At 45.0% G+C, this 12,842-nt stretch overlaps 1 protein-coding gene across 4 annotated transcripts in view; it reads right to left on the reverse strand.

Annotated features, from left to right (window-relative positions):
* Positions 1–12,842, reverse strand: part of pik3r3b (phosphoinositide-3-kinase, regulatory subunit 3b (gamma)) — a 211,258-nt gene that overhangs the window by 7,765 nt on the left and 190,651 nt on the right. For 3 of the 4 annotated variants that reach the window (XM_051375751.1, XM_051375752.1, XM_051375754.1), the window contains 7 exons: positions 4,156–4,291; positions 3,105–3,203; positions 2,565–2,745; positions 1,808–1,933; positions 1,401–1,720; positions 677–751; positions 321–491 (listed from right to left, as the gene is read on the reverse strand). In XM_051375751.1, coding sequence (XP_051231711.1) covers positions 321–491; positions 677–751; positions 1,401–1,720; positions 1,808–1,933; positions 2,565–2,745; positions 3,105–3,203; positions 4,156–4,291 — 1,108 coding nt within the window. Of the gene's footprint in view, positions 1–320; positions 492–676; positions 752–1,400; positions 1,721–1,807; positions 1,934–2,564; positions 2,746–3,104; positions 3,204–4,155; positions 4,292–9,008; positions 9,168–12,842 lie in introns of those variants that run through there. The other variant, XM_051375755.1, reaches the window with a different exon arrangement.

The raw sequence follows: 12,842 nt of genomic DNA on the forward strand, positions 1-12,842 counted from the left end.
CTCATTGAACGTCTGATTTTAAGGGGCGGGGCCTACGAGCATGATTTGTGACTCATACAGTGTGATCCACCAGCGCTCAGACACTGAAACTTTACGAGGAAGGAGGAGACATCTTGTGTCTAGCAGGAAACTTTAGAAATGAACATTTGCATATTTCATATTTTTAAATGAGGTAACCTCGTACCTAGATGCATTTTAAAGGATGTGGAAATTCTACTTTTTAAACTTTGTTAATTAGGGATGGTTAGTTGATTAAATGTTGCTATCCCCGCTAAATTTCCTTAAAATTAATATGTATAATAAAAAAACTTGGTACTCACACGACAGAGCAGGCGTAGCAGCCCTTTTTGCTGCTTTCTCGAATGAGGAACGCTCCGTCCGGCTTCCCGAGGAGCAGCTCCTCGGCCTGCGTCCTGTTCAGGTCCCCGACGAACCAGCTCTTCTCGTCGTAGTGAGGCAAGTTCTCGTCCTCCTCGCTCACAAAGTAGCCTCTGCAGCCACACAGCGAGAGAGAGAGAGAGAGAGACAGAGAGAGACACACGGTGAGATGTAGAAACATAATATTCTCATTACATTAACAGCTCTGTGCAGACACATGTACAGCTACAGCGTTAACCCTCCACGTTTTAATCTTCAACCACAGGCTTGGCAGGAGAAAGGAAGGAAAAAAACTCACTCGTCAGTGTTCTCGTTCTTGATTCCCAGCCAGTCGTTAATTCGTTTCTGACGAACTCCTTTGTGATTGAGCCAGCTAGAGAGAGAGAGAGAGAGAGAAAGAGAGAGAACCATTACTACCACTAGGAATCGGTGTAAAAGGCTCCTTTCATTTCTAACATTGTTTATGGCGCAGCGAACGAGCATGAGACTGAACAGAAATCAAATTAGCGAGCCTCCGACAAACGTCTTTACAGAACGAGGCCTCGCTGGAAATCTCCGGCTGAACCTTCGGTAAGAGGAAACACAAGTTTTCTAATCAAGTCACAGACCGTCTGGGTTTTGGGGCCTTGGGACTAAAATGTGTCCTTCATGTCTGTACAGCCGGAGGAAGCATTTAAGCTTGGGTGTTCATCTTGGACCTTATTCTTATAAGTTTTCTTTTGGCGAGTATTCGAATGTGGAACTTCCTTAAAATGATCATCCCTCACACGCAGCCTGTGAATCCAACAGGCAGCTCGTAGCTGTTCCTGTTTCAATAACACAGAGTAAATACAATCTATCATCCTCCACCCTCCTGACCTGACAAACAGGACTGCGAGCTTGTCTAACAGCACGTGAGCAGCTGGAGTTCTTTTCTCCCAGGGTTCATTAATATATTTCACACCTGTCCTCAGAAGTCCTTGACTCCGCCTCTGTGTCCTAACAAGACCTCGCTGTGCTCACAGTCTGTCCCCTGTACTTACACTAGATACTGGTCCCTGATCTTGCGGAGCTGTATGAGGTCGGGCTTCAAGCTGTTCATCTTCTTGTCGGTCTCGCGGTTGTCCATGGCTTGCGTCTTCAGGTCCTGCTCCAGCCGCACCTTGCTGTCGTGGATCTCCCCGAGCCGAGACTTGAGCTTCTCGTAGTTCATCATGATCCGCTCGATCTCCTTGTCGTTGCCCTCGCGGCGGAAGCGCTCGATGTAGTCCTTGCTGTAGCGCTCCTGCGTGTGGCACTGCTCCTCGAAGATCTTGATGGTCTCGTTGAAGGCTTCGATGGCCGTCCGCTTCATCTGGATCTCCTGAGGGACGAGAGGGGGGCGAGGCACGTGAGCACACAGGACGGGAAACCACAGAAACTCAGTCACAGAATGGAAGTTTGTGCGTACCTGCGACGTCTTGGTGTATTCTTCGTACAGTCTGTCGTACTCTTTGCTCTTCTCCTGGTACTGATTGTGGTATTCCTGCAGCTTCTTCCCCACAGCATCAATATTATCCTCCTTTACCAGCTGGTCCTGAGGGATCGAGGAGGAGAAATGAAAGACATTAGAGAGCGAGTGGTGCACAGAAACTGAAGACAGGATGAGGAAAAAGTACACGTGCGTGTTTGCTCCCTTCACCCCCGATTCTGCTTACAGAGGGCGACTCCTGAGCAGGCTCGTTAATAAACCACCCACATTGCCCCGGGTGTACGCCGAAGGCGTGCACGCTCGGAGATATTGCATCACTCCCGAGTAATGGCTCGCCTGGCGAACAAGGGAAGTGAGGGAGGAAGGGAATAAATGCGACAGCGGGGCCTTTGACACCGCAGATGTGTGCAATATTTCAGCGAGCGGAGATCTTGCTGCAGCTGCAGTTTGGAGTGGAAACACCAGGCAACGGGTAACGGGGGAAGAGAGGGGGGTAAGGAAGAAACTAGTTGGAAAGCTGTTTCAGATGTAGCACAAACTGAAGTTGGGTCTCTAACATCAATAAATACTTTTAAAGGAAGATTGTGCATTTTTATAACCTATTTTTGTCGTGTTTTTCCCGTTTGTTATGGTCAGATTGTGATTTCACAGCAGGTGAACGGTCATACGGTCTTAAACAGGCAGATAAACGTGTATAAATGTGTCAGTAAGAGTGTATGTCGTCGTGTGTGCCGACCTGCTGGAAGCGGGAGATGGGGTACATGAGTTTGACGTCCAGCTTGGTGTTGTACTGAGCCAGAGACTCGTGTCGGTAGTGGCTGATGAGCTCCACCACCGAGCTGAACGTCAGGGGGTCGGAGAATCCGTACTTCCCATCCCGATGGTAGATCTTTATCAGCTTGTTGTTGCCCCCTTTCCTGAACACGAAGAGAAAGAGAAGAGGATACAGGAGAGAAGATGAGTACATTTATATATTCTATGCATCTAAAACAGAGCCGGTTCTCCTTTAATATTCACACTTTAACAGCTTCTCGTTCAGGGCTCAGTTCCCCTTCCAGCACTTTATTTCCAGGGCAGTGGGCGATTTGCTCCAATTTACCAGGATGCTGCGTAGGCAAAATGCTTCTCAACACATGATTTCCCTCAATCTGTAGCTAACTAGAGGGATGGTTGCATAAAAAGTGGAGCAGGAAAAGTAATCTACGGCTCCTTCCAGCCTCCATAAATCCCCCTGTGGTTTTAAAACACACTGACACAAACTCCAGCAGGACTTTACCTCAGTGTGAGCGTGTAGTCGCCCTGCATCTTGGTGGAAGCGTCCCGAACCAGGAAGGTCCCATCAGGCATGTCTCTGAGCTTATCGTTCACCTCCTCCCTGAACACACACAACAGAGAATGAGAGTTGGTTGGTTGGTTGGATGGATCCGTGCACAGATGGTGTTCATTTTGAAAAAAAAAAAGAAAACTCCAATTATCAGTGGCGGGCGATGAGGACTTTCCCCGCAGCCACACACCTCAGAGTAAACAGTCCTGTCAATTAAATGATGCAGCGACTGGTCAGACTGGTCCCAGCCAGCAGAGTGTGTGTGTGTGTGTGTGTGTGTGTGTGTGTGTGTGTGTGTGTTAAAAGGTGGCAGACTGGCTGGCTGCGCTGTAGGTGTGGTTATCATCTGAGTGTGGCTGAGAGCTAACCTGCACTTAGGAAGGTAAAGCAGTGAGTAAGACCTAAACAGTGAAGACTCATCAGTTCTGTTCCCAAACGACTCCACTCCAAGGGAACTGATTTTAATGATTTTAAAGCTCTAAAACACAAATCAGTGAGTTTTTCTTCAAGGTTTCACTGAAAACAAAGACAGTTTTGGTGAGTTTGATTCCGTTTCTGTTCACTTTGAAGTCTGCAAGTTAAAATTACTGGTTTTATAAATGGAGTTTGGACTGCTTGGGCTCTAGTGCGACATTTAGTGAATTTCCTGTCTATAGCCTTTAATTATTTACTTTTCAGTCCCTCACCAGGTTACCAAGTGTCCTCATTAGGACGTATAAACCATACAAACAGGAAGATAAACACAATGTCCCCATGTTTCAAATACAGCCGTGGGCATTTGATGCATTTCACCCTCCCAAATTAATCCCCCAAAAGACAGTTTTGGAACTTTAGTGACCGTATTTCAATCTGATTTGTACCCATCTCTTTCATAGGTCAAGGTGACGTCCTGAAATGTCTTGTTTTGTCGACAAAATGCGGATATTTATACATTCTGTAATGTATAATACCGATCATTAGTGTTCTGTGATAAGATTATCCATCTCAAGAGTGTGTGTGTTACCTGGATATGTCTCCCCAGTACCACTCAGCCTCTTGCAGTGAGCCTCCTGCTCCTCCATCCTTGGTGCCGTTGCTGCTGCCCCCGCCCACCCCGACCGAGGAGGGCTGCTGGGGCTTCGCTGGCTTCGGAGGAAGAGCTGGAAGAGAGAGAGAGAGAGAAAATGTGGCTATGAGTCGGTTGATCAGCACACTAACTGTAACTTGACCTCTGTTTTTTCTGTGTTCCCTACAGCTCTACGCCAGAAGAATTTCCTCCATTCATACCCACACATACCTCATATGCAAATGAATAACACAGGACTGTTTATTTCTGCACACAGATGCAGCGGCGGTGCAGTCGGTTATTAATCACACAGGCAAACAGTGGCAAGACAAACACAGCCCATACATCACCACAGTAATTATTATTCTGTGTGTCGCGCACACACGCACACCACACACACACACAGAGTGAAAGTTATGGGCTGCCTGTGAGCCGTTTCCTGAGGAGGGATGTGGAAGTTTGTTAGACCTGCCAGCGCTCTTGTTTTCACAGCGTCTTTGAACTCATCCTCCCACTGAGCTGCTGTAAGGGAAACTTGCTCGTTAATGATATTTAGCTGTTATCGCAGCAGATAGTGTTTGAAATGTGTCAGAAAACTTGACTTTTAGCTTCTGCTTTTGCAAGTCTGGATCGTGTTTAAGACTTCATTCTGAACAGACACCGTGAATGAAGCAGGAATTCATAAGGACAAGGAGACAAGCTCACAGATATAAAGTCTGTGAGGGAATATTCAGATTGATGGAGGATTGTATAACTGTATAATTGTATATAAGGAAAATCTCCATCTTCTGTTATTTTGTCTCTCCACACAAACTGTTTATTAATTTCTGGGACATTTCAGCCACTGGTTCACAACCGTATTCCTTAAGATTTAAAAACTGTACAAAGAACCCAAACAGTGAACTCAGTAACTGCAGGAAGTTTGTGTAAAGTTTGGATTAATTTGAGCAGATTATTTCCTGTTTAGGGAACTTTTTATACAATTCTTTGTCTGTATTGTGTATTTTTTTAACAAAAAAACAAACAGAAGTGAACCAAGTGCTGTGTAAACTTTTTGGAACAATCAAGAAGGCATCGCGATTCCCTGTGAAGCTGTGGCGACCCCTAGTGGGGGTCCAGACGCCCACTACAGGTCCATTATTTGGTTTATGCAGAGCTCTTGCACAGCTGGTTGTGTTTAGACGTCATTTAACATTTAAAAACATTGTCTTGATTGTTAAACAATACAACTGGTGTTTGTAGAAAAACGTTATGTTGCAAACTACGGGCGATAATAACAAAGACTCTCAAACAATCAGTCAGTAAAAACAGCACTGCTCTGATATGAAGCTAACAGGCTAACAAACAGAAGCTCCTGTGTTTGCCATGCTGTGTGCCAAACACAGCTAGCCTGAATATGACCCACAACACACACACACAGACACACACACACACACACACACACACACACACACACACACACACACACACACACACCAGAGTTTACAAGTCTCCAGGCACATCTGGATACAGTTTAAGGAACAGCAGTGTAATTACTGGAGAGCTCCAACATCGCAAATCAGTTTACACACACACACACACACACACACACACACACACACACACACACACACACAGTCCTTTAAAAGGGGGAAGTACACTGATGAGTGTACTCTGAAATGCCACCGGAGGAGCGTTCCCCTTCAGCGGAGAGAGGCTGGAGCATCCCGGAAAACATTCTGGCCTCGCAAATTACCAGAAGAGACACACACACACACACACACACACACACACACACACACACGAAACAGACGGAGGGGAATTCCCACAATGCACTGGGAGAGAAGCAATGATACCCGATACGATTTTCTGCGTGTGTGCAGTAGCGCGGTCAATTACTCACCGTCCCGACAGCGACACACAGGAGACTGCTGTTACAGACAGACAGACGGAGTTTATTGATTATTGTTATTACATTCACGGCATAAAAAAAGTGCCTCTAAGTTGTTGTAACTACTTTTTTGGCCACTCGGGGGCAGCAGAACGAGCAAAAGCACAATCTGACACCTGTAAAAACTTTACATGAAGCCATAAACGCTTATATAACCTGTATTTAAAGTAGCCTTCAGTTAGCAAACAGCAGCTTGTGTCGTGTTTGTAGTCCAATATTTGCTCCACTAACGGCTCCAGTTTGGACAATAATGTGCAGATGAATCATGTTCTGTTTGTTTGAATTCAAATCAAAAGTAAAATAACTTGTTTGCATGGTTGAACTGAAGCATCGGCTCAGTAAAAGGCTGCATAGGGCCCCACAGCCACCAGGGGGCCCCAAAACAAGCTGATTAACAATGCAGTTTGTTATTCTGTGAGAAAAAACAACTTAACAACTTCTTAAGCAAATGTTTGGAGCCGTTTAATATTCAAATGTCAAATCCTCTTTCTTACCTGACGACTATCTACACCTGAAATCTTAATATGCAACACTTATTTAAACACTGCCGGACGCTGTGTGTTATTAGCAGCAAATACACAATCTGAACTTACTAAAGATGACTAATGAGAGGACCTCGTTCAGAGGCTGCTAATAAAAAGCACACAAAGAGCGGAGGAATGTAGTGACACAGTGGCAGCTACTCTTTCTCTCTTGTCCTCTTTGTTCTCCTCACTTTTTTCGCCCTCCCTCCCTCCCTCCCTCCCGTCACCGTGGCAGTCAGTTAGTCCGTCAGTTACTGCGTCCAAACCTGTCATTCTGCAGCTGCTCTGTCAGCACTTTATGGACACACACACACACACACACACACACACACACACACACACACACACACACACACACACACACACACACACACACACACTGACAGAGTGGAAATCCACTTCTTATTTACATGAAAAACCTTTGCAAGATTAAAACAAATTCAAGATAACTGGATGAAATAATAAAAGTTACAAAGCTCTAACATAACTGAAACACACTGTACTGAACGTGTGTGTGTGTGTGTGTGTGTGTGTGTTTGGACCACACAAAGAACAGCAGCATATAATATAATAATAGGTGGCTGAAACTAATCTTAATGTTCATTAGCAGTTTATAAAATCTTCTGGTTGAATTGATTAGTCCATAAAATGTCTCAACGTCTGAAACTGGCTGAAATTGTTCAAGCAACATTTAGAAATCCAGATGTGTCAGTTTAAAATTCACACAATGAAGGACCTGAAACAAGTGAAAATGTGCAAATATCAGCTGATAAATGACTAAAATTGATCAAGCCAACATAACAATTGTCATTACTTCTCGTTGGAGCGTCACTGTGACGAACAACAACAGGACAATGGACACAAACACCAGTCCTTTGTTGCAAAGGTCCATCGGAAACTTGAGGCATTAAATCAAAGAGAGTCGGTGACACTTCTGCAGTGTGTACGGAGCCTCTGACACACTGATTAATACTTGTGATAGGTCTGCTCCTTTAAAACGTTAAAAACAGGTGAAAGTCGCCATGACAACCGTCCTGCCGGAGAGGACGGAGTGTCAGCGTGTCAGAAAACACAAAAACTAATCACATTACTCAACCGTGTTGTTTTAAAACTGAACAATCTGCCACCAACAGGGAGCGAAGAGAGACGGCGAACAAAGGGGACCGTCGGCACAGCCTCCCTCCCCTCCTTCCTCACCCCCCTCCCCCTTGCCAGACAAAGGAGCAGCGCTCAGCCACACACACACACACACACACACACACACACACATAAAGCACACAAAGCGCTGCGTGCACACAGCTGATCGGTGGCACGCTCTGACTTCCAAACCTTAACAAAGATCTTTAACTGTACACGCTGCAGAAATAAGCAGAAAGCTGTGTGCCAACTGCTCCCAAAACATCTGCTTTATTTCCACAACTTTACATCTGGATGCAGTACGGAGCTGCAGGTGTGTGTGTGTGTGTGTGTGTGTGAGAGCATCTACAGTACGTGGGTGTGTTTGTTTTCAAAGTCGTGACGCTGAATCTCACACACACACACACACACACACACACGCACACACGCACACACACACACACACACACACACACACACACACACACACACACACACACACAGCCTCTTTAGTTTCTATCCTGCATCCAGACATTTGAAAAGTTTTGTCTATAAAATTCTGTTCAGTTTCTGTTGTTTTATGATCCCAGATGGGAAAAATAAACATATCACAACAACAATGCAAATAAATTAATGTGCAAGAAGCTAAAACAGGATGCTATGTGCAGATAAGATGCCAATAACTTTAAATTATATGTGCAAATTAAGCAGGGATATTGCACAAAGAACAAAGGAGGTTTTACTCCTTTAACACGTCAAATGTCACAAAAAGAGTGAAAATGACATTTTACAGGCTTGATCATCAATATCTTGTCTGAAAACAGTCTAAGATCTAAAGAATATTACAGTTAGAACATATAGAGACAGAGAAAGGCAGCAAATCCTCACTTTTGAGGAGCTGGAAACAGAGTGTTTGGCATTTTTACTGATTGTTGCAGCACTAAAATCCTCAGAAGTTGCACACACACACACACACACACACACACACACACACACACACACACACACACACACAGACACACAACACAACACGAAGCACAAGAACACTTTAGGTCGTGTGCTGCAAGAAGAATAAAAGCAAAAAAAGCTGCAAAAACATGAAAAAAGGAGAAGAAAGAAGAGAGAAACAAGTAAAAAGATGCAGATAAAAAGGACAGACAGGAGGAGGAAGAGTGAGTGAAGAAACAAAAGATGAAGAATAAACTACAAAGAAAGAAAATCTGTCCGGTTGCGTCTCTTACCGTCCTCAACCATCGCATTCTCCGTTAGCTGCATGCTGCCACTCGTCTCTCAGCTGTTTCCCTCCTCCCTCCTTCTCTCATTCACTCTCCCTCTCTCTCTCTCTCTCTCTCGCTCTCTCTTGCTCTCTCACGCTCCTCCTCTACCTCCTCCTCCGCCGCCACCTCCTCCTCCTGCTCTAAGCTCCGTCAGACTGAAGAAAAGAGCGAGCAAGGCTGATCCTAAAAGACGGGGCGACGCGGCTAACTAATCCCCGCACGGAGGCCCGCCCCCTCGGCCAATCAGGAGGCAGCGAGGGAGGGGAAGGGGGACGGGCTGCACGAGAGGAAGAAAGGAAAAGAAAGAAAAGGCAGAAGAGGAGGGAGGAGGAGTTACCCCTGTGGTATAACCATTCCTTCTGGGACAGCACACGCTCAGACAGCAGCGAGGCAGCGCTGAATCAACAGGTCCAACTGAACGTGAGAGAGTCTTTACAGTTTATCTCAGCCACTTCTGTCTCCACTTTCAACACTAAACCTACAACTAAACATATCAACTGTAATCTAACAAAGAGTCTGTGAATCATTGTACTGTATTGTTTCAGTTTATAAACTGTCAGAATGTCTTATTCTGTCCAACAAACAGTCCAAAACTTAAATTCACAATAAAATACAACAAATGAAAAGCAGCAAGTCCTCACATTTGAGCTGCAACTAAAAGAAATTGTGCTATTTTTGCCACAAAATGAAAAACACACATCCAGTCCACTCATACATATAACCCACTGAGCCCAATTAGTTCATTTTCTTCCACTAAAAATAAACTTATAACAACATTTTCCCCTGAGAAATCCATAATTTCACTCACATGCAAATATGTGTAATTAGTTCTTCTGTGTTCATCACCATCTGACCTTAAGACAATAAAGCAGCAACTTTAGAGGCAATAACCTGGTTTTAGCTTTAGCATCTCTGTGACAGCTGAGAAGACTGGGTAGTTGAAAGCTCCGGCTGTAAGAAGACGAAGATGAAGATGAAGAATAGACCTTGATGCAGGTTCTGGAGTAAAAACTGTTGTCTCCAACCTGTACGAGGTTTCGACTGTGATCCTGACAAAAGGCTCTTTTAATCACACATACGGACAGCGAGCGTCTCTCGTGGTCCTGCAGATGATGAGCCTCGAACAATACCACAGACCCACTCAGCTGATAATAAAGGCTATATAGTTAGAACAGCAGCAGCTCTGTACTGCTGGTTTCTGCATCGTTTAGCCCATTTATTAAAGAAAAATCAGGTATATTTACCATTTTTCCAACTGTTTTCCTGTTTATTTAATGCTTTTAAAGCTGAAATGTCCAAGTTAGTTTAATCCAAGAAATGTTTTCCCCAGTTATTGTGGTTTCTCCAGTATAATTCATCCGTCTGCAGGTGAGTGCAGTCATGCAGAAGCAGTTATTATGATCTGGTCCTCAGTTTGGACCACTGTAGAGCTGCCCCTCATAGATCATAATTAACAATAACATTTATCCGATATGTACAGCAAGGTGGGAAATCGCATTTACAGATATCGCAATTGACGTTAAATTCTGACAAAAAACCTTTACATCTCGTTTCAAACCATTAATCTGGACAGCAGGATTTAGTAAAACTGATGATCGGACTGATTGACCCTAACGAGCTGTTAGCTGATTATTTATCTAAGTTAAAGGCACATCTGCTGCTTTTATTGTCCCCCACAGCTCATTGCTGTTGCGTAATAATGCAGTGTGCAGTGCAGACAGATGTGTAAAACCTGCACCGTGTCATCAAAATATCACAAAATCAAAACAGACCAGGCGTTTGCCCCCACGTCGGGGCAAGTTTCAAGCCTGTGTGAGTTGATTTTCATGTTGGGTGCGTTGCTGGAAGGACTGGGTTTGCTGGAAATGAGCTGAAACATCCAAAAACAAAACTCAGGTATGGTCCTTTAACAACGGCGTCCGGTGATTTTCCACAGAAAGACGAGACTCAATCACACCCCCACATCCACACACAGGGAGCGCAGGCTTTTGCCCTCCCCCGGGGGAAGGGGGCAGTGGCACTCCACCTGTGCTAATCCCCCCGCACACAACAACACACACACACACACACACACACACACACTATAACTGTCACTGAGGCTTTCAATTCCAGTGTAATAAATATTCTAATGAACATCTGCAGGCTTCCTTTCTCTGTCGATTCTCTCACTTCTTCCTCCTCTGTCATTGTCTCCCCGTCTCTCTCTCTCTCTCTCTCTGCGTACGATGAGACAAAGACAAGCTGAGAGTTGATGCAGAGAGGTTTAAACTGATGTGATTGATGACAAGATGAGCTCATTGGGACAAGGGAGGTGAGATGCACACACACACACACACACAGAGAGACAGACAGACAGACAGACCTGTGACACTGTGACAACACGCCGCCGCTACGAGCTGCAGGAGAGAAAAGTGCATCAGGAAGCTTTAAAATGCACCTTTCTTTGTGTGATTCACAACACGTAATGAGCACAAAAGCTGAGTTTCTCCTACAAAATAAAACCGTGTCAGTGACACCATTTACACGTGAATGGACGAGTGGCTCTGGATGCTATCAAACCCAAGGTCCAGTGGCAGCTGAGTGTGTGAATCACCTGCAGAAGCAGCCAGTGTGCGTTGCATTTACACCGTCCATTCACTCCACTGGAGCTCCGACACAACGCTGTTTTTTGTTTTTTTTAAACAAACAGAGAGAGAAAGGGAGAGAAATATGCCAGACAGAGAGCGAGAGAGAGAATCAATTCCTCTCCATCATTCAACCGGGAGGAGGAAAGGAAATAAAGGAGGCGTTAACTTTAAATGAGCAGAGATATATTGCACCAGTCCACTTCACTTCCAATACACAGCTCAGGTTGTGTTTCCCTCCTACAGTGAATAAAATGCATCCAGTGAGCGAGCTAAAGGTTGAAATACGTTGCATTATCTCTGCACCCTGCCACACATAAGACACAATGCTGCACTTTACTGTGGCTGCAGAATATACAGTACATGGGGGGGGGGGAGAGGCTGGGGGGGGTGTGTGGAGGTGGTGGTGGGACAGAGCTATGGGGCAAACTGCATTCAACAGCGCCTCCTGGAAACAAACACATCGTCCCACATCTGCGCCATGATCCATTCAGAGTACCGAGGGGAGAGAGGGGGGAGAGAGAGGGGAGGGGGGGTGGGAGTCAAATGACACTGGCACAATTGAATGAATGAATGAATGAATGAATGAATGAATGAAACGTATTCAATTCTGGGTGACAGTTGGCCAGAAAGGGGCACAAAGACTTATAGATGCGTGTCAGTGAAGGGTGTTATGATTATGAAATGCTCCGGAGCTTTTAGTCATTATTCCGGTCTCTCTCTCTCTCTCTCTCTCTCTCTCTCTCTCTCTCCTCTCTCTGTCCCATCCCCCCTCTCCCGTTTCTCCAGTGTCGGCACCGGGTAGATTTCGGGATGATCCGGAGTCGTCTTGGAGCGATAGCAGACTAAAAATAAGATAAAATGCGCACGTTTTGCAGGAATTCGCTGCAGGTTTCGCCGAACTCCGTTTGCATCTCTTGCATTTTAGTGCCAAATGAATTCGGCTGCGCTGTCTGCCATCTTTTTCCATTCATTTATCACATCACATTACACGCAGATGGTCAGAGGAAGGTTTCGGCTGCCTCTGTGTGCAGACTGCATGAGATTATAATAATAGATATATAATAAAGGTATATACTTCTGCTGCAGAAACGAGCGTATATAACTGTACCATCTCTACTACAAAGGGGAGCAAGAGAGACACTCAGAAGAGTTTAATGTGTTTAAAAGCGTT

This window comes from Dicentrarchus labrax, unplaced genomic scaffold, assembly GCF_905237075.1.
Source record: "Dicentrarchus labrax unplaced genomic scaffold, dlabrax2021, whole genome shotgun sequence".
Lineage (NCBI taxonomy): Eukaryota > Metazoa > Chordata > Actinopteri > Moronidae > Dicentrarchus > Dicentrarchus labrax.